Source organism: Schistocerca nitens, chromosome 10, assembly GCF_023898315.1.
Source record: "Schistocerca nitens isolate TAMUIC-IGC-003100 chromosome 10, iqSchNite1.1, whole genome shotgun sequence".
In the NCBI taxonomy this organism is placed as follows: domain Eukaryota; kingdom Metazoa; phylum Arthropoda; class Insecta; order Orthoptera; family Acrididae; genus Schistocerca; species Schistocerca nitens.
Genome location: NC_064623.1, coordinates 77,400,014 through 77,422,479, shown reverse-complemented (window position 1 = coordinate 77,422,479; position 22,466 = coordinate 77,400,014). Strand labels below are relative to the sequence as shown.

The following is a 22,466-nucleotide window of genomic DNA, read 5'->3' as shown; positions in this document are numbered from 1 at the left end:
AAAACTCCTCCTAAGATTTTCTCAAAATTGCCTAAATTATACACCTTACGACTTGCATATTATGTTGGCCTAATGGACTATTAAAAGTGTATAAAGATTGATCCGAATGTTCTGGCTGCCTCTAGTAAGTGTGTTGACTATTGTTTTGACGCTGTAGTTGTTGTTGCCTTCAGTTCAAAGACTGATTTGATGCTGATCTCCACAAAGTTCTGTCCTCTGCAAGCCCCTTCATCACTGCATAACCACTGCAACTTACATTTGCTTGAATCTGCTTACTTTATTCAAGCTTTGGTCTCCTTGTTGTTCTGTCCTCCTACCCGCCCTTCCACTTACCTCCATTGCCAAATTCAGAATTAGGTGATGCCGCAGATGCATCCTGTCGATCGATCCTTTTTGATAGTCGGGTAGTGCCAGAAATTTCTTTTCTGTACAATTCAATTCAGTACCTCTTGATTTGCTAACTGATCTGCTCATTTAATCTTCAGCTTCTTCTGTAGCACCACATTTTAAAAGCTTCTGTTCTCTTCTTGTCCGAAATTTTTATCATTCTTATTTCACATCCCTACTGTTCTACACACCAGATAAGTACTTTTCTGTCTTCCTACCATTTAAATTTATGTGCAGTGTTAACAAATTTCGCTTTTTCAGAATGATTTTTTGTGGTGCTGCTGAATTTGCATTTTATATCCTCTCTACTTCATCCATTGTCACTAATTTTGCTGCCCAAGTAGCAGAACTCTTCTACTGATTCTAGTGTCTGACTTCATAATATAATTCTATCAGCACTGCTTGTTTTACTTGTATTATTCTTAATCTTGTTACCTTTTTTCAAGACACTTTCCATTCCATTCAATTGTTGTTGCAATTTCTTTTCTGTCTGACAGAATTACAGTGCCATCCACAAACTGCAACATTTTTATTTACTCTCTGTGACCTTTAATTCTATTTCCAAATTCCTCCTCAGTTTCCTTCACAGCTTGCTCACTGTATAGATTGAATAACACAGGGGAAACACTACAACTCTAGCTTGTTGTCTTCTCATCTACTGCTTCCTTAAGGCTGTAACATAGAACAAAAGGTGCAACATACCCAGTTCAGCTCACTGTAATACGTTCAGTGATGGAAATTCCTGAATGGAAATACATGTTGTGGGAGTGTGTGGGAATATGTGTACTTCACTGGAAAAAGAAAAAGCGCTCAAAAGCTAGTGTGAATACTATTTTCTTTTATGTGTTTCTGTGCACGATGCATCAGTCTGCTTTAGGTGAGTGGCCGCCTTTCCCTTATTTTACGTACACTGCTTGACGGTTGGTGAGGAATGGAGACATTGTTCGACAGGAATACCCACAGGTGATGATGGACAACATGAAATACAGTACATACGTAATAGAATTGGAGTGGTATGTGTATAATGGAAAAATGGTATAGGGAGCACCACATTGGAAAATAGACATAAATAATATTCATCTGTGACACAGTTCAAACTATCAACATAAAAATCAATATTTGACTCTCAGTATGAAATATACCCTCCTAGGGCACTAAGGCACATTTTGCACCAAACTGTTGAGGAGTCCTTCGGAGATATTGTCCCATACTCTCTGAAGGCTTTCAGTTCTTGCACACTTCAGGGATGGGATGTTCTTTGAGGAATACATCTGCTAAGAGCATACTAGGAATTCTATATATGGTTTTGGTCCAGACAGTACACAGGCCATTTCCGACTCTCAATATCTTCACTTTCCAGTTATGTCAGACACCTCAGTGGTCCTGTGTGGGTGGGCATAGCTGTCTGTAAACAGAAAGGCAGGATCAACAACATCCCAAAACAGATGGATATGATTCAGAATAATCTCCCTGCCATACCATTGTGCTGTGACAGTACTTTGCACAAAGACAGGCAGTGTTTGGCCATTGTGCATAATGCCTGCCTACACGACATCTAGGCTGTACCGATGACTTTCATGAACATTCTGTGTTGTGTAATGTGTTCCCATCTTTCTCTATACTAACTGGTGGTCAGAATCACTTGACACAGTGAAGCGGGATTCGCCAGAGAAAACCACTCTGGACCACCTCGTGACCCCAACTGGCATGCTCCCTAAACCAACACTCTTTCCCGACAATGGCTCGCTTGAAGTGGGATGTATTTAACAGGCTTCCAAACATATAAACTGACGTGATTTAATTGCCACAGGATGGTTCTGCCAGACACATGTGTTCTTTAGTAGTTGCAAGGTCTGCAGTGATCCGCCTAGGAGCGAGATATCCATTCCTTTTCACCACTAGGGCTATGTATCGATCTTCTTGTGACGTGATGATCTGTCTACAACTACGGCCATGCTTTCACATAGCATTTCCACCTTCAGTGGCCTTTTTTGATTGTGATGTGACACTTTGGGCACATCGATTACTGACACGTTTTACCAGCTTCGAAGTGTCCGCCTGTTGTTCATGGCTGTAAGACTCAAATTATTTCTTGCAGACAGGCTGCTGTGCCACATGGAATGGTGAAATAATTGGTTTTATGACCTCCATCAAACAACGTACTACGTGAACTGTTGCCTCTAAATGTCCTCTTAGTATCATTGGTTCCGTAGCAACTGTCATCTGTTCTGTAACAGTTAATAGTGGTTCCTTAGCAAGTGTAATTTGTTCCTTTGCAATTGCCAAGTGGTGTATAATCTGTTCACTTTTGTATAACAATAATAAAAATCCTCGAATGGAGTAATACATAGAATAAGAGAAAGGCAACTGCTAACCTATAGCAGATTGATGTGTGGAGCACAGAAAACCACACTCACAATCTCACAGACGCCAAAACACACTTCTGCACCCACACCAAGACTAATTATTGATACTCAGTTGTTGAAGATAGTTCCCAGAGCTGATGCAAGGTTGGGAGGGGCTAGGTAAGGGGACACGATGAAAAGTGTACATAGGTTAGAGCAAAAAGGGATTTGGGAAGAGGGACAAAAGAGAGAAATGCGAAGGTTTAGAGAGAGAAGGGAGAGAGATTGAAAAGGGGGGGGGGGGAGTGTTTGGAGGAATAGTGGCAGGAGAAGGCAGTGCAAGAATGGGACAGGGGGAGTGGTGTACAGAAGAAAGGGGAGGAAAGGTAAGCATGGATTGCAAGAGCACAGGGTGTGCTGGAGACGGAATTCCCAACTGTGTAATTCAGAGAAACTTGTGCTGGAAGGGAGTATCCAAATGATCCATGTAATGAAGCAGCTGGTAACGTCATTTCTGTTCTGGTGTACAGCATGCTCTACAACCAGATGGTAAAGTTTGCAGTTTGCCACAGTTTGGCAGTGGCCATTCATGCAAGTACATAGTTGGTTACTTGTCATGCTTGTGTAGAATGCTGAACAGTAAATGCAGCATAGCTGATGTATAACTTCACTTCTTTCACACATAGTACTGTCCTTTATTGTGTAGGAAATGCCTGTGACTGGATAGTGGGTGGATGTATGGTATGGGCCCCATTACTGTCTCTTTTGTTCCCCCTCTCCCCCGCCCCCGATCTCCCCCGCCCCCGATCTCCCCCGCCCCCGATCTCCCCCCGCCCCCGATCTCCCCCCGCCCCCGATCTCCCCCCGCCCCCGATCTCCCCCGGCCCCCGATCTCCCCCGGCCCCCGATCTCCCCCGGCCCCCGATCTCCCCCGGCCCCCGATCTCCCCCGGCCCCCGATCTCCCCCGGCCCCCGATCTCCCCCGGCCCCCGATCTCCCCCGGCCCCCCGATCTCCCCCGGCCCCCGATCTCCCCCGGCCCCCGATCTCCCCCGGCCCCCGATCTCCCCCGGCCCCCGATCTCCCCCGGCCCCCGATCTCCCCCGGCCCCCGATCTCCCCCGGCCCCCGATCTCCCCCGGCCCCCGATCTCCCCCGGCCCCCGATCTCCCCCGGCCCCCGATCTCCCCCGGCCCCCGATCTCCCCCGGCCCCCGATCTCCCCCGGCCCCCGATCTCCCCCGGCCCCCGATCTCCCCCGGCCCCCGATCTCCCCCACCGAAATTGATTGACAGAGTTGTTAGAAGTGCTCCTGAGGAGTATCGTACCAAATCCTGTCTGATTGATGCATTAGATAATCAAAATACTGAGCTGGTTGGAGGGCTCTTGCTCATAATGGTCCACACATTCTCAGATGGGGAGAGATCTGGTGATCTTGCAGGCCAAGGAGGGTGTGGCAACACAAAAGACAAGCAGTAGAAACTCTCGCCATGTGTGACTGGGTGTTAGCTTGATGAAGTGTAGGCCCACATGCCATGAAGGGCAATGAAGCAGGCATAAAATATCATCAATATTGTCGGACAACATGGCGGGTGACAGTCAGATTGGTATCCCACTGCTGTCCAGGGCATTTTCATTCACATCTTCACTGGTAATAAGGGGTCGATTCAAAGGATAACTTACCACTGAAGAAAATTCCTCTCCCGTCAGTAAGATTCCAGGCCCTGGTGACCAGTGAAGATGTGCGTGGAGATGCCTTTTACGGCAGTGGAGTACTGACCTGTCTGTCACCTGTCATTCAGCCTGACAATCAGGAGTGATAGTCCAGTGTGCCATTTCCTTACGCAGCAGGACCACTTTGGGTGTCATCTGTAACACACTTCCATGACAGTTGTGTGTCAGTGATATACTATGCCTTGTTTTGTTGCCCTTCATGGGGAGGTATCCTGGGCTTTCGTTTCAGCAAGGTAAAAGTCCGTCCACATGTGATGAGAGTTTGTACTGCTTGTCTTCATGCGTACCAAGCTCTACCTTGCCCAGAAAGGGCACTAGAACTCTCCCCAATCAGCTCGGGATTCTCACGGTTCTAACACGTCAGTTGGACAGAATGTGGCACGATATCCCTCCTGAGGACATTCAACAATTCTATCAATCAGTGCTAAGCTGAATCCAGAGGTGGACAAACCTGTTATTGACTTGTGCGCTCTCTCTCTCTCTCTCTCTCTCTCTCTCTCTCTCTCTCTCTCTCTCACTCTCAAATAAATCAAATTTTTAAAAAAAATAGTGAGTATTTGTTTGCCTATACATGTACGTCACATTGCATATATAAATCCGCACAAATTCTATATTTCTGTCTTCCCTCAGCTTAAACCTTTGATGAATTCAATCTACATTCCAGGTCCTTGAGTGTCATCACAACTTATTTCATAATGACGGGAAATTCTTTGTCCTTTTCAATCAGTTGTTTTTTATCAATCAATGCAAAGCATTTGCACGACATATTGCTTTGGTAAGCATCAGAATTTTATGTCGGATGTGTCTTCAGTACTGATTGGGAATACTGGGTGCTTTTTCTGAAGGAACACAATAACTCCAGGGAGCATTAGTTTTATCTTGAGCACACATCCTAAAATTTTTTTGCTATCGGAGGTGTCGATAAGATGAACTTAGTTCCTTTTTTGATTTAATGTCAGTTGCTGCCTGTAGGGACAGTGCCAGTGTGTTGTGGGAATGAATCATGTTTTTTACTTTGATCTCATCCTTAACAGCATATTTGGTAAACCTTCACTGCTGTAGCTCTTGAAAATGAGTCTCTCTTATTCCACTCACAAGTGGCAAAGGTAATCAACCAAATGGCACAAACTATCTTCAGCACTGTTTCATAATTGAGTCAGCAGACTTATGCTCACACTAACTATTCTGCATATTATCAGTGAGGTCATGCATATTTAAATGAAACTTCTTACTTGATGAAGCTGTAATATCTTTCAAATGTACCAATGGAAGTGTTAAAAAATTATCCCAATTGAGAACTCTCACAGGTAGTTGCAGCAACGAATTTCGAGCTGTCCTCCAGTGTTCTCTACACACAGATATGTCTATGTTCCTTCATTAAGGGTAGGGGGAGTAATGCCATAGTACAGTGTTGTAGCTGGATGATAACTGGCACCTTCATCAGAATGTTGGCTCACAGTAAAGGTCAGATTTTAAACTATAATGGTTTACTCCTGTAGACTGGTTTTTGTGTGCATCAGCAGGTGCTGTTTTCCTCATTTCATTTTAATTCATTGTTCATTGATCAGTATTGGATGTGTTACACTTACTGCAAGTGAGCAAAGTGTATTTGTCATGTCAGTAAGGAATTTTTATAAATGGTTTTGTGTCTTTCATTTCTACTAATCAGATGTAATGTTTCTTGTAAAAAATTTATGAAAGAAGTTATCAGTAACATAGTAAGGCTCTGAAAAATACTTTGACATGTTGAAAAGAGTTATTAATAATTCTTTTCCATTTCAGCCATTGCACCTCCTATGTGTGCACCTGGATTCTTTCCATGTGATCTTTTACACTGTGTTCCTCTGACACAACGCTGTGATGGGTCCCAGAATTGTTACGACGGTAGCGATGAAGCTAACTGCACTGGCAACAATGTTTGGATACCACAAGTAAGAAATCTGATTTGTTACTGTATGTTAGTTTGTTCTTGCAAACTGAGCAAACCATAGGATGTGAGCAAGTCATTTTTCTGTCATGTTGGGAGGCTAGTTTAATAACGTATGTAGGAGAGCATATGGATAGGTCATGAAGATTTTTTTAAGTAATAAAACCTAGTCAGATGTTCGAATTCCAGAGAAACCACACAACTTTTATGGACTTCACCTCTTAATGATTCAGAGATTAACCACAAATGATATGTGTAGGCCTCTTTTCCCCTCAGCAGGTTTACTGGGCTAGGTTAGGGTGCACGCAAGTTAGTAATGTGTTAGTAATATGGCAGACTTCAAGCCGCATGTGCCACATGAAGACCTAGTAGTAGTAAATTATTATTATTATTATTATTATTATTATTATTATTATCATTAAATTCTGAATAACCATTTGAGGGTATGATAAGACATTGTTTCTGCTTCTTTGTTTGAAACTCGGTTTCCTTTGGACCCACAATTCTTTCCTTCTTTGAGATGTTGTTTCTTTTCTTCTTGAGTGTCCACTTTGTTCCAGTTTGCTGCCCCCCTCCATCCTCCTACTTTCCAAACTTTACAGAAGCTCTCCTGCTAACGAGGTACTGGCAGAAGTAAAGCTGTGAGGATGGGGCGTGAGTCGTGCTTGGGTAGCTCAGTTGGTAGAGCACTTGCCCGCGAAAGACAAAGGTCCTGAGTTCGAGTATTGGTCCGGCACACAGTTTTAATCTGCCAGGAAGTTTCATGATTTAAATTACTTAGCAACTTTAGGGTACGAAATTGCAACATTGCCTCAAGTAATGTCGGCAGTCAGTCGTCATATTGTCACCCTCTCTGTGGCAACAGAAGAGTGCTTTCAAGTCTCTACCTCCTGCAAAAAATAGAGTAAAAAATCTGAAATTACTGTTTGGTTTAAGTCTACAGTGTCGGTAAGCAAGCCAAAATATCTGTTCTTAATTTTAATCAGGACCAGAGCTCTTTTTCAAAATGGACGAAATTTTCCCTTTTCATGTAACTGCTTTAAGTTTATCATGTCTTATCTAAAAAATATTGTACTTAGTAAAATACTTATTTTTTTGTTGGTTATCAAAGTACTTTGTTTGGTAACAAATCTTTCTATAGCTTAGTATCCCTTAATTTGTGCAATGTATAATCATCAGAAGATAGCATCCCTCTACCCCCTTGCCCCCTCACTGAAGGAAGTGCATAACTATCAATGTAAGATCAAAAGAAATGCCTCCCACAGGTGAGAGTATTAAAATCCTAATGGTAAACTGCCCGAAGCATTTGCGACAAGTGCTAGAGTTTGAAGTGCTCGTGAACAGCAGTGAAGCTGACATAATACTAGGTACAGAAAGGTGGTTGAAACCGGAAACTGATAGTTGTGAGATTTTTGGGGAAAATTTGAGTGTGAATTGAAAAGATAGGCACATGGGAAATTGGGGTGGTGTATTTGTTGCAGTAGACAAGAAACTCAAATTCACTGAGGTAGAAATTGAAGCTGCTAGTACACGTGAGAATTTTTGGGCAAGACGCAGTATCAGAGGTGGGCAAATAGTATTTGGATCCTTGTACCACCAAGAACTTCAGAGAAAACCTCAGTGCACTTGTACATAAGTTCCCCGGTCATACTGTCATCATCGATGGAGACTTTAATCATCCAACAGTCAGTAGGGAAAATTGCAGTTTTGATAATGGTGTGTGTGATAAGACATCCTATGAAATGTTACTGAATGCCTTCTCTGAAAACTAGCTAGAATAGATAGTTAGGAACTCCTCACGATGGAAATATATTGGAGATTTGAGGGTGTCCATGCCGAAATGGGTAACAGTGACCGTGACATGGTTGTGGCAGCAGTGATTACCAAAGAACAAATGACAATGAAAACAAGCAGAAAGACATATATGTTCAGTAAACTAGATAAAAAATCAGTAATGTCATATCTCAGTGAGGAACTTGAAACTTTCAGCACAGGTCGGGAGCATGTAGAGGAACTCTGGCTCGAGTTTAAAAGAATAGTTGACCATGTAGTGGATAGATATGTACCCAGTAGAACAGTTTGTAATGGGAGGGAACCTCCATGGTATACAGTCGTTGTAAAGAAACTTCTAAAGATAGAGATAAATGAATGAAACACATTTGGCTGTCAAGAGAGTAATACACCACATGTCTACCGAAGCAGAATATTAAGTGATCTTTCATAGAACCCAAAGAAATCCTGGTCCTATGTAAAGGCTGTTAGTGGCATCGAAGTTAGTGTCCAGTCCATAGCGAATGAGACAAGAGCTGAAATTGAGGGTCGCAAAGCAAAAGGTGAAATGCTTCACTCAAGTTTCAAATGCTCCAGTTTAATCCTCATACCACTGAAAAGATGAATGGAATAAGTATTAGTGTCAGTGGTGTTGAAAAACAGATGAAATCATTGAAATTGAACCAGTTTCAGCGTGGTTATCTTCAAAGAGATCAGGACAATTTGTTGCCATTAGATGTAATATATTTCCATCATGAGTGGGGTTCTGAACTATCAATTCTTCTTGTCTTTTCTATTATTGTGATATATTTAAAAACAAAGATGATGTGACTTACCATACGAAAGCACTGGCAGGTCGATAGAAACCCAAACAGACACATACATACACACAAAATTCAAGCTTTCGCAACAAACTGTTGCTTCATCAGGAAAGAGGGAAGGAGAGGGAAAGACGAAAGGATGTGGGTTTTAAAGGAGAGGGTAAGGAGTCATTCCAATCCCGGGAGCGGAAGGACTTACCTTAGGGGGAAAAAAGGACGGGTATACACTCGCGCGCGCGCGCACACACACATATCCATCCACACACACACACATATATATATATATATATATATATATATATATATATATATATATATATATATATATATATTATTGTGATAGATGGAGATGATGGTAGGCTTACCAGTAAAAAGGAAATTTTAATTTTCATCAGGAATTTTTACAGTCATCCTTATGTAAAACTAAAGAACTAATTACAGCATTACGTGATCCCCTGTCTGCACCCAAAGTTCTAGACATACTTCATCTGGAAGTCCAATACACTATTGGTACCTTAAAAAATGGCACTGTTCCTGATTATGATGAGTTGTCTGTTGATATTCATATTTGCTGGTGAGGAAACTTACGAGCTCTTGTCAAAAAGTTTGCTTTGTCTGTTGACGGTGCATTAATCCTAGCATCGTGGAACAAAACATAGTACTGCTCCCAAGGAAGGAAGTATTCATGGCTCAAAAGGCTATTGTCGTGTAAACCTATTCTGTTTTTGTACGAAGTTTTGTACAAGACTATTCTTAAATCGTATAAGCCGTGTCCCTCACACAGCTTAGTCCATTGAGCATGCTGGTTTCCACAGCAACTTCAGTGCACAAGATCACGTTTTTGTTCACCGGGAAGTGATAAATGGAGAAACTGAGTACCAGATGTGTCCATGTAATGCTTTTGTAATTTTAAAAATGTCCTTGTTTCAGTTAACCATCCTGCTGTTGTGCAAGACTTATATTAGCAAGGCATGGAGGTGGCCCATGTTAAAATCCTGTAGTGTGTATATGAAACTTTTGCAGCGTTAGTTATTTTCCAATTTACAGAGGACTGAAATGAGGTGATCTCATCTCTCCCAAATGTTTCACTGCTGTCCTGGAAATGGCAATGTCCAAATTGAACTGGGAAGAAAAAGCAATTAGCGTTGTTGAGGGAAGAGGCTTGACCAAAGATTTGCAGTTGACGACATATTTTTGGCAAATAATTAGAACTACAGACACTTATGTCAGATGTTGTGATGGAGTGTCAGGCAGTGGGACTGAATGTGAACCTTTTCAAAACAAAAGCTATGTCTAATAAATGAAACATGGTAGGAAACAACTCAAAAACACACTTCTGGACACGTCAGAAAATACATCTATCTTGGCCAGCTAGTAAATATGACACAAATACAAGATTGAACACATCGAACTAGGCTAGAAAGTGTCCAGAAGACATTAAACTACCTTCATATCAAAGATGGCACTTATTAAAAAAAGTAAATTTTTGATCAATGTGTGAGACCTTGACACATTATGAATATAAAATCTGGAAACTTATAACTACCCAGTGAGACATTGAAAGATCTATGTTAGCACTGACAAAAAGAGAGAGAGAGAGAGAGAGAGAGAGAGAGAGAGAGAAGCATCAGATCAATTACCAACATTGAGAACATCCTGGAGAGAACAGTCACTATGAAATGGCAGTGGGCTAGCCATGTTGCCAGAAGAAATAATGCCCGATAGAATAGGGAAGAGACAGAGGAATACCATCAGTCTGATGGACAAAGACCTGTGGATGACCCCTGGAGTCAGCTGCTTGAGTATCACCCTAGACCGGTCCTGATGGAAGGAGAAATTGCAGAGATACCCGAACTCAGTACTGGGTGAGCTAAATCAGTTAATGATAGAAGAAATAGTTCTGAAGATGACGACAATATTCAGTGACACACACACACACACACACACACACACACACACACACACACACACACAGAGAGAGAGAGAGAGAGAGAGAGAGAGAGAGAGAGAGAGAGAATTAAAAGTGGTCCAGGATGTATGATTTCATTTTGTTTTGTTGCTCACGCGGCAGTTATCATTATTTGTTTGCAGGTTTTATCAATCACGGGAGGGTCTGCTTCGTTGGGCAATGTTCTGCGAATCGCATGGGATCCGATTGACGTGTCACGAGTTTTCGGCAGGAGGAATCTGTCAGTCGAGTACCTGCCGAGTGTGAGTCGTGTCAACAGCAGCCTGTGGCACAACTACAGCCGTGGGTGGACGGATGCGTCATCAGTGATCTACGAAGGGTTGGCCCCTGACAGCGTGTACAATGTGACTGTGTACGCCCGCCTCAAGTCAGGAGCGGCGTTCCCACCTGCTGCTTTTGTAGTTATGAGGACACAGGAAGGCAGTAAGTGTATCCACATCATTTTGTTATATTCCGTTCCTAAAGTAACTGATCTCCAAATCCCATTTGAGTTCCCCTCTTAGAAATGGAGGTCCCCAATTGTGAGAATGACTTTTTGGACCCACCTATATGGTGCTGTAGGTTAGGGGTCTAGGTATCACACCCTACAACCATTCACACTGGTGGGGCTCATTCGCGAGTAATCGACAAAAAGAATTTCAGAAATTCTTATGACACACAAGAACCTTGCTAATAGAACTGATTACAAAACTGTATCGTAGCTTAGTGGTTAAGTTATCTGACTTGTTTGCTGAAGGTTGTGGATTATAATCCTCCCCCCCCCCCCCCATTTTTTTTTTTAACTGAGCTAACTGGTATCAGTATTTATAATCAAGTAATTGTTTTAAATATATAGTTTTCATTTCTAGTCATTTGCTATGCCATTTTAATCATTGTATTACCTTTCTAACTTGCTCTTAAGTTTTTCTTCCTTTTATTCTTTTTTCAATTTGGAATCTCTGCCCATGTGATTTTTAATTGTTTTTGTGTATTTACTTTGATTTAATTCCCTCTGTTTAATTTGCATTTTTGTTCGTGTTGTTGCAGTTGTTACTTCTATTACTCATTTTGCTTGAATTTCATTTTATCATTAAAATCTTCTTTTATTTAAATTTTCATCTGTGTTATTTTGTTCATGTGCAAGAATAATTTATGTTTTAGGTGTTTGTTTTTTAATTTAAGTAAAAGGATGTGCTGTAGAGACCATACAAAGAATTCTGAAATAAGGGAAGAAGTAAATATGTTTTACAAGCATGAAAGAATGGAATACCAAATAACAAAGCATATTGAAAGAATGGGGGCAGAAAGAATAGTCACACTGTTTGTAGCCTATAGGCTTAAGGAAGGAGAGGGACAGGAACACCAAGAAAAAGGTGTCTTTTGTGAAGATGGAACAGGCTAAAATTACCAATTTTTTTCAGAAAATGTGCTTTAGTGCTGTTGTGTTCTCAGAACATGCCTGCATGTCCCTAGACTTGTCACAGGTGCCAAATTGTGGTGAAAGTGTTTCAAACATTTGTTGCTGGATGGCGTATGGTCTTTGTGCCAAGCAGTGGCATTCAGTGTGCAATGTGTCGAGGTCTCCTCCATTTAGTTCATTCACTGTTTGTGTGGTAATCAGTGTGCGTGTAACCTTTTGTTTGTACCAGAAAACATCTATGTAATGGAAGGAGATAATTTCGGTATGTATTATAGCAGGCAGCTAATTTAGCTTGTGTGTAAGAAGCATGTCATCTGGTTATATAACTGTGCAGGCAAAAATAAAAATAGCACAGTCTGTATTTAATGATGTTTCTGGTAAGCCTGAGATAGTTTGAAGAGAGAGCTCGCAAGTTTATATTAAGTGAACACAGCTTTTTGAGTGACGACAGAGCCTTTGCAATTATATAGAAATGAAGAAAGTAAGGAGGCCTTGTGTTCAAAAAGATTCATGCAAGTGTGTTGAGTCAGCTAAAGTTATGCATCCAGTCCATGTAGTTCCAGTGCATACAACTGACATATTTTGTTTGAAAGACGCTGCTAAAACATTGTTGTCAATGCAGGCACATAAGATCAACAAATGCACTATGATCAAAGTGTCTCATACTCATCCACCTGAAATAGCTATTAAAATTTTTTACTCTGAAAAAGAATGAAAAATTATCTGTGTGTTCAAAAGAGGAAAGGCAGTGGGTGACATACAACAAACCTTTCTTCTTAAATATCAGTCAAGTTAATAAGTTGCAAAACATAGTTTTGTTGATGATGTTGCCATTTCTTTGTCAACAGCATGGCGAGTTCTACAAGGAACTTTTTAATGTTTGTCCCAAGAATGGAGTTGTGTAAGAAACATACACTTTTACTGAAAGATTTTTCACCTTGCAGTTTTATTCTTCTCTTATATGAGGAATGACTTTTGTTGAGTTCAGTTCTACTAGTTACAACATTACTGCTGTAATTCTGTGCTTGTATTATCAGAGATAAGTCACAGTACCTCACTATTAATGACACTTGAAACAAACACTTTCTTTATTGAAACTTCTGATATTGAGAAATGTGGAGGAGTGATTTGTTTTACTTGGCAAAAAACTTTCTATAGCCAAGATCACATAAATACATCATGGTTGAGAACCAGTTTTTACAGACTTTGCTTTCAGCATCTGGTCTTCAAAATTTTTTGGTTACAAAAGTCCTTTGTGAGATCGAACATCGTGAAAAGTTGTCATTTTGGTGGATAAAATGTAGCACATTATACAAAGGCTGGCCAGAAACAAAACATTTGTAGTAAAAAAGCATTTTGTGCACATGGCCATGATCATATATGTAGCACTCACAGATGATTAAGTCTTAAAAATTGCAATATACAGTAAAATGTACCTTAGCATATCTGTTTGTTAGCTTGACATGTTCCATTCATTGATGAGCCATCTTGCACTCAGTTGCACCAATATGCTGTCTAAGGCAGATCATCAGCGAATGGAACATGTCAAGCTAACATAAACAGATGTGGTAAGGTGCTTTTTCCTGTATATTGTGATTTTTAAAACTTACAATCATCTGTGAGCACTAAATATATGGACATGGCCACGTGCATAAGGTGCTTTTTGATTGTCTTTTTACCTATTTACCTTTGATTGTGTTTTTACCTATATGGTTCCTCTGTTGCCTTCACTATTTCATCTCCCAAAGCTAAATATTCATCTTCTGCTGTATATCTTTCCCTTGCGTGTCAGTCATTGCTTAATGTTCCTTTGGAACTCTCAACAACTTTCAATGTATCCAGGCCACCATCTTCTTAATTTCCTGCTGTTCTGTAACTGTTTTAGTTTAATTTACACGTCACAACCAATATATTATGGCCCGAGTCCTCATCTGATCCTGGAAATGTCTTAAAGTTTAAAATCTTATAGATCTTATAATTAGATTGACAATGCAAGGGAAAATAAGCAAAGATGTGAACTGAAGTTTCCCATTACGTCCAATGCTGAGGTGTTATTCCAATGCTGTAGAGGCCTGGCAGTAGTGACAATGTAAGGGAAAATCAGCAGAAGATATAAACTGAAGTTTGTGTTGGGGAGGGCACTCGACTCGGGTAGTTCGTGCAGTAATGTTCACCATAGATAGTGCTGTGGTGGTGTAATGGTTAGCATTTCTGCCTAGCAAGCAAGAAGACCCGGGTTAAAGTCCCAGCCGCAGCACAAATTTTAATTCATTTCTTCTGCCTCAAAGTTTAAAATCTGATTTGAAAATCTGTCTTACCATCATTTTATCAGTCTGAAACCTTCCAGTGTCCCCAGGTCTCTTCAAAGTGTACAACCTTCTTTCACAATTCTTAAAGAAAGTGTTAGCGATAATTAAATTATGTTGGATGCAAAATTCTATCAGGTACCTTCCTCTTTCATTTGTTTCCTCCACTCCAGTCACCCATCACATATTAAACCTTCCTCTCCATAACTTTGGTTTATTGAGAGAATTTTAGGAAAGTGTTGGTCACTATAAAGGAGATCACAAATAGAACACTAATGCAAACACTGCTGCTCGAGTCCCTACTAGGTCTGGTTAAAGGACAGCATCGGACTAATTCGTAGGCGTGCTACTGGATTTTTGACTCACTGGTTTGATCAACATGGGAGTATTAGAGACGGTCCATTAACTTAAATGGGAATCTCCGGAGGAAAGATGATGATCTTGTTCTGAAGCATTATTGAGAAACTGGTATTTGCAGTTGAGTGCAGGACAGATCTGCTGCTGCCAATGTATATTTCACTTAATGACTGCAAAGATAAGATGAGAAATTAGGCCTCACGCAACGGCATAGAGAGAGTTGTTTTTCTGTTGTCCCATTTGCAGGTGGAGCAGGAAAGGGAATGATTAGTAGTTATATGAGATACCCTCCACCACACACCATATTATGGATTGTGAAGTTTGTTTGTATATGTAGATGTAGATGAGGCATTCAAAACGAGAGAGAGACTTCTCGATTATAGATGTTTTATGTGACTGTGTTTACACACACATTCAGTCTGGCAAACACAAAGGATTGTTGTCTCTGCTTGGAGGGGCATAGTCGAACAAAGACCTTCCACGATAGAATTGAATTCAAATGATATCCATGTCTTCGTGCACACGAGAAAGACCCTCAGCTTCCAATGCTATGATGCTGATAACCTATCGTGGGATGGCTGCAATCTGGGGTGGCAGACTGAATTGTCATTTCATTCAGAGAGGTGATGCATGTTTAAATCTGAGTGATGATAACATAGAGAAGTAATAGAAAGATATAGCTTAAGGATTTGTGTAATAAAATTACTGTGCTCTTTCCAGTATTTTATTTATATTCCAATAAAGGTTACTCTCCAAATACCCCTTCTAGGGACACTGTAGGAATGCACGTAGAATTTAGAAGCACTACATAAGGTGAACATCAATAAAGTAGAAAAACTGCGGGGTCAGCTTCTCGAGTGGAAACGGAGGAAGAAAGGTCCCGTGAACATTTGTCTGAAAATGCATCGCTGCCACGGTAGATGATGGCACTGACAAATGACAGTTCCTCTGACCGTGTGCCACATGTTTGTTGTGCATTGCAGGCTGTGTAATTGACACAGCATACTTTAAGTGGCAGAATGGTTTGTCAATTGAAGAGGACTGATGACTGAAATCCCACAATTGTGATGGTCTGGTGTAAAAACCATGGGCAAAATCCTTCCTGTAAGAGAGAAATCTACTACTGATAATCCCTGCACTCCTCATTGCAGGTGCTAGGGATAGTAGTGGTTGTCATGCAGGATACACATAAGCGTACTTTGGCTTACACCGTGTTGGCGGGCCACTTGCCGGGTGCTTGTACCGGGGTTTGTCTCAACATTGTGTAGAACCTGTTCCTCCAAATCTGGTGTATGCATAGTCCACCACCGCCTTGCACATTTGTCTGTCCGAAAGGACACACAATCACAAAAATGCAGAAAAAGGACCTGAAATATTGTGTGATGTGGTTCGTGGTTCTTGCCTGTGTGTGTACTTGTTTCGGTACAGCCATCCCACCTCTTGACCGATTCCATCTGCTTGGCCGTACACCAATACCATCTCAGCTTATCCCTGACAAATACTAGACCATTCTGCTGCTTACGGTATCTGTGTCACCCACACAGCCTGCAACACACAAGGAACACACTGCACGTGGTAAGACGAGCTTCCATTCGTCAGCACCGTCTACCGTGGCAATGATGCATTTCTGGATAGCTGTTCATAGGCCCTTTTTTCCTCCAATTCCATTTAGGAATCCATCCCTGCAGTATGCAAGTTTTATTAATCTTCGTCTTGTACATTATTATAATTGCTCCAAACTTGCAAGTTGTACATCAATTTATCCTTTATTGTTTTTGTTTCATGTATTTATGATCCAGGTCGAGCACAAACTCATTATGTTGTAATTTTTTGCAGTACCGTCGCCACCAGTAAATGTCACAGCCAAGCAACTGAATGGTCAAACTGTGCTAATAATGTGGCGTGAGCCAGAGAAACCCAACGGTCGCTTAATGTCGTACGAAGTGTGTATGTCGCCACCTGTTCCTCCGTTGCATAGGCTGATTCGGGCACCAAATACCTCTCTTCTCTTTGACTCTGACTTCGAGGTTGGAAAGAAGTACACATTCTGGGTGAGTTTCTTCCTACTTTTGTTGTAGTCATTATGTTTTGATGTGGCTTGTCTGAATTTTTATGTAGTAATCATATCACTTTGAAATTGCTGTTTCCCTCTGTTATTTCAACAGTGGCAGTAGAAAATGCTCGAAGTAATGTCATTTATTTATTTACGTATTTATAGTCTTTTATTTTTTATTTTATTTCCACCCATGAACAATGGACCTTGCCGTTGGTGGGGAGGCTTGCGTGCCTCAGCGATACAGATGGCCGTACCGTAGGTGTAACCACAACGGAGGGGTATCTGTTGAGAGGCCAGACAAACATGTGGTTCCTGAAGAGGGGCAGCAGCCTTTTCAGTAGTTGCAGGGGCAACAGTCTGGATGATTGACTGATCTGGCTTTGTAACATTAACCAAAACGGCCTTGCTGTGCTGGTACTGCGAACGGCTGAAAGCAAGGGGAAACTACAGCCGTAATTTTTCCCGAGGACATGCAGCTTTACTGTATGATTAAATGATGATGGCGTCCTCTTGGGTAAAATATTCCGGAGGTAAAATAGTCCCCCATTCGGATCTCCGGGCGGGGACTACTCAAGAGGACGTCGTTATCAGGAGAAAGAAAACTGGCATTCTACGGATCGGAGCGTGGAATGTCAGATCCCTTAATCATGCAGGTAGGTTAGAAAATTTAAAAAGGGAAATGGATTGGTTAAAGTTATATATAGTGGGAATTAGTGAAGTTCGGTGGCAGGAGGAACAAGACTTTTGGTCAGGTGATTACAGGGTTATAAATACAAAATCAAATAGGGGTAATGCAGGAGTAGGTTTAATAATGAATAAAAAATAGGAGTGCGGGTTAGCTACTACAAACAGCATAGTGAATGCATTATTGTGGCCAAGATAGACACAAAGCCCATGCCTACTACAGTAGTACAAGTTTATATGCCAACTAGCTCTGCAGATGATGAAGAAATTGATGTATGACGAGATAAAAGAAATTATTCAGGTAGTGAAGGGAGACGAAAATTTAATAGTCATGGGTGACTGGAATTCGTCAGTAGGAAAAGGGAGGGAAGGAAACATAGTAGGTGAATATGGATTGGGGGGAAGAAATGAAAGAGGAAGCCGCCTGGTAGAATTTTGCACAGAGCATAACTTAATCATAGCTAACACTTGGTTCAAGAATCATAAAAGAAGGTTGTATACCTGGAAGAATCCTGGAGATACTAATAGGTATCAGATAGATTATATAATGGTAAGACAGAGATTTAGGAACCAGGTTTTAAATTGTAAGACATTTCCAGGGGCAGATGTGGATTCTGACCACAATCTATTGGTTATGAACCGCAGATTGAAACTGAAGAAACTGCAAAAAGGTGGGAATTTAAGGAGATGGGACCTGGATAAACTGAAAGAACGAGAGGTTGTAGAGAGTTTCAGGGAGAGCATAAGGGAACAATTGACAGGAATGGGGGAAAGAAATACAGTAGAAGAAGAATGGGTAGCTCTGAGGGATGAAGTAGTGAAGGCAGCAGAGGATCAAGTAGGTAAAAAGACAAGGGCTAATAGAAATCCTTGGGTAACAGAAGAAATATTGAATTTAATTGATGAAAGGAGAAAATATAAAAATGCAGTAAATGAAGTGGGCAAAAGGGAATACAAACGTCTCAAAAATGAGATCGACAGAAAGTGCAAAATGGCTAAGCAGGGATGGCTAGAGGACAAATGTAAGGATGTAGAGGCTTGTCTCACTAGGGGTAAGATAGATACTGCCTACAGGAAAATTAAAGATACCTTTGGAGAGAAGAAAACCACTTGTATGAATATCAAGAGCTCAGATGGCAACCCAGTTCTAAGCAAAGAAGGGAAGGCAGAAAGGTGGAAGGAGTATATAGAGGGTTTATACAAGGGCGATGTACTTGAGGACAATATTATGGAAATGGAAGAGGATGTAGATGAAGATGAAATGGGAGATACGATACTGCGTGAAGAGTTTGACAGAGCACTGAAAGACCTGAGTCGAAACAAGGCCCCGGGAGTAGACAACATTCCATTAGAACTACTGATGGCCTTGGGAGAGCCAATCATGACAAAACTCTACCATCTGGTGAGCAAGATGTATGAGACAGGCGAAATACCCACAGACTTCAAGAAGAATATAATAATTCCAATACCAAAGAAAGCAGGTGTTGACGGATGTGAAAATTACCGAACTATAAGTTTAATAAGTCACAGCTGCAAAATACTAACGCGAATTCTTTACAGACGAATGGAAAAACTGGTAGAAGCGGACCTCGGGGAAGATCAGTTTGGATTCCGTAGAAATGTTGGAACACGTGAGGCAATACTAACCTTAAGACTTATCTTAGAAGAAAGATTAAGAAAAGGCAAACCTACGTTTCTAGCATTTGTAGACTTCTGAAGGTGGCAGGGGTAAAATACAAGGAGCGAAAGGCTATTTACAATTTGTACAGAAACCAGATGGCAGTTATAAGAGTCGAGGGGCATGAAAGGGAAGCAGTGGTTGGGAAAGGAGTGAGACAGGGTTGTAGCCTCTCCCCGATGTTATTCAATCTGTATATTGAGCAAGCAGTAAAGGAAACAAAAGAAAAATTCGGAGTAGGTATTAAAATTCATGGAGAAGAAGTAAAAACTTTGAGGTTCGCCGATGACATTGTAATTCTGTCAGAGACAGCAAAGGACTTGGAAGAGCAGTTGAACGGAATGGACAGTGTCTTGAAAGGAGGATATAAGATGAACATCAACAAAAGCAAAACGAGGATAATGGAATGTAGTCGAATTAAATCGGGTGATGCTGAGGGGATTAGATTAGGAAATGAGACACTTAAAGTAGTAAAGGAGTTTTGCTATTTAGGGAGTAAAATAACTGATGATGGTCGAAGTAGAGAGGATATAAAATGTAGACTGGCAATGGCAAGGAAATCGTTTCTGAAGAAGAGAAATTTGTTAACATCGAGTATAGATTTAAGTGTCAGGAAGTCATTTCTGAAAGTATTTGTATGGAGTGTAGCCATGTATGGAAGTGAAACATGGACGATAACCAGTTTGGACAAGAAGAGAATAGAAGCTTTCGAAATGTGGTGCTACAGAAGAATGCTGAAGACAAGGTGGGTAGATCACGTAACTAATGAGGAGGTACTGAATAGGATTGGGGAGAAGAGAAGTTTGTGGCACAACTTGACTAGAAGAAGGGATCGGTTGGTAGGACATGTTTTGAGGCATCAAGGGATCACAAATTTAGCATTGGAGGGCAGCGTGGAGGGTAAAAATCGTAGAGGGAGACCAAGAGATGGATACACTAAGCAGATTCAGAAGGATGTAGGTTGCAGTAGGTACTGGGAGATGAAGAAGCTTGCACAGGATAGAGTAGCATGGAGAGCTGCATCAGACCAGTGTCAGGACTGAAGACCACAACAACAACAACATATTTTATTTATTTAATTTCTTCTATCCATAAAGTTTTTAGTGCTATTATGTTCCCATTACTCTGTTGATTGTCCCTGAAATTAGTTCAGGTTCCAAATCATGGGGGAAATTTTCCGAACATTAATTACTAGAAGGGTCATGGCTTTTATGCTGAGCAGTGCTTCCCTTGGAAGTTCCGAATGGCAGTCCAGTATGTACAACTGACTTTTTCAGTTGTACAGAAGCTCCTGAAACATTGTCGTTAGTTCTGTGTGTTAAGTCAAAGAGTCCCATAACCATCCATCTCAAATAGCTACTGAAAATTATTGCTTTGAAACAGAAGAATGGAAAAATGTCAGTGTGTTCAAAAGAGGAACAGCTATTGAAGATGTATACCATTCCACACTTCATCTGAAAGACTAGACAGGTTTATCAGTTCCAAAACAGAAAGATCTATTGATTCTGTTGCCATTTCTACCTCAACAGCACAGAATTTTTGGCAAACTTTTGCAACAGCTGCTTTCAATGTAGTTTGGAACAAAAACTTCCATATTGCACTTACTTTCCTTGTATGTCAGGTTCCTGGTATGGAACATTCGTAATGAAGTATCTGTTTTCTAGTTTCTAATTTTTTGTGTTGATGAGGTGGCCTGCATAGTTCTGGAGTATAAGGAAACTTCTCAATTTTCTAGATACAAATAATTTATGTACGAAAAGTTATTTTTATTTAATTTTTTTTTTAGTTTCCTGACAAACGTGAGATCTGGCACTTGGAATGTTTTCCACATATACTCGTCATATGACTTTCTAAAAGGTTTGGAGTTCCTTGGTGTGTTGTTTTAGCTGCAAGGGGTGAGATTGATTCAATCTTTGTGGCACCCTGTTGTGTTGGAAAAAAATGTGTGTGTGTGTTTTTTGTCTGTTTACGCAAACTATAAAATGTTTCTGAAGCAGTTATGTCCCAGGTTTTTTTGCTGTGCTGTACTCCTGGGTGTTAAGTCCAGTTTAGATTACATTTCCCACATGATATTTAGGTGACTGACCCAGTAGTCTTGTCCAGCTGCTGTGAGCTGTTACGTGTACTCACTGTCTGGACTCCAACCAGACTGTGATGTCTTGTCGGTGTCATACTGTTATTCATAGCTGATTGTGAGTTTGACTCCTGGCATGTGCTATGGCCTTTGATATGCACTTTTTTCCAAAACCCAGTGCAGTTATTCTGTGAAAAACACATTCGCTCAGCATTTTTCAGCTTTGATGGACGAGTTAGCTGTTGAGATGTTGATAGCTTGCTTAAACTGAAAAGTTCATCATGTTTTGTCAGGTTTGCGAACAACGAGCTCCTTAACTACATTTTCCATGAAACTTGGCATTTGTGGCACTATAATGGCTTCATCATATTTCATTTCATGTTTATATATTTGAGACAGTTCTTGGCGATAGCTGATTTTCACAGTTGTTTGGTTGGGTGTGTCACTGCTGTTCCTTGCATCTCTTTTAGTGTTCAAATAGTGTACCCCATGAAAGGCATTGCAGATTTACAAGGAATGTGGTACCCACCAAACTTACAGTGACTCAGATTGTCTTTAAAGGCCAAGTTGGCCAAAGATTTGACGGTGTACATTGCTGTTAGATGTGTTTGTCAAACAGAGAGCGCATTTGATGTGTTTGACAGACATTTTGATCATCAGAAAATTTGACAAGATGGTGGACATTGTGTGTGTTGTTTTGCCACATATGTTTGGTGAAAAATAGTTTTATTACAATTTATCTTGCTGTGTTGTGAGTTTCCACAACTTTGGAAATTACAATCGAGGATAGAAATGAAATAGCAGTGGCAGTTACCAAAATGGTTGAGGCGTTGTGGAAGTGGTAGGTGTCAACCCCCAACCCCCCCACCCCCCACCCCACCCCCGCGCGCGCGCGCGCGCGCGCGCACACACACACACACACACACACACACACACACACACACACACACACACACACAAAA

The 22,466-nt window shown here is 41.0% G+C and overlaps 1 protein-coding gene and 1 non-coding gene across 3 annotated transcripts in view; both read left to right on the top strand.

Moving 5' to 3' along the window:
- The window catches only part of LOC126210428 (sortilin-related receptor-like), a 204,193-nt gene that overhangs the window by 114,289 nt on the left and 67,438 nt on the right, over window positions 1-22,466 (top strand). For both annotated transcript variants that reach the window (XM_049939658.1, XM_049939659.1), the window contains exons 22-24: window positions 6,246-6,394; window positions 11,073-11,373; window positions 16,849-17,063. In XM_049939658.1, coding sequence (XP_049795615.1) covers window positions 6,246-6,394; window positions 11,073-11,373; window positions 16,849-17,063 — 665 coding nt within the window. The remainder of the gene's footprint in view (window positions 1-6,245; window positions 6,395-11,072; window positions 11,374-16,848; window positions 17,064-22,466) is intronic.
- Window positions 14,534-14,606, top strand: Trnaa-agc (transfer RNA alanine (anticodon AGC)). Its single transcript has one exon. It is a non-coding gene; the product is annotated as a tRNA-Ala (tRNA).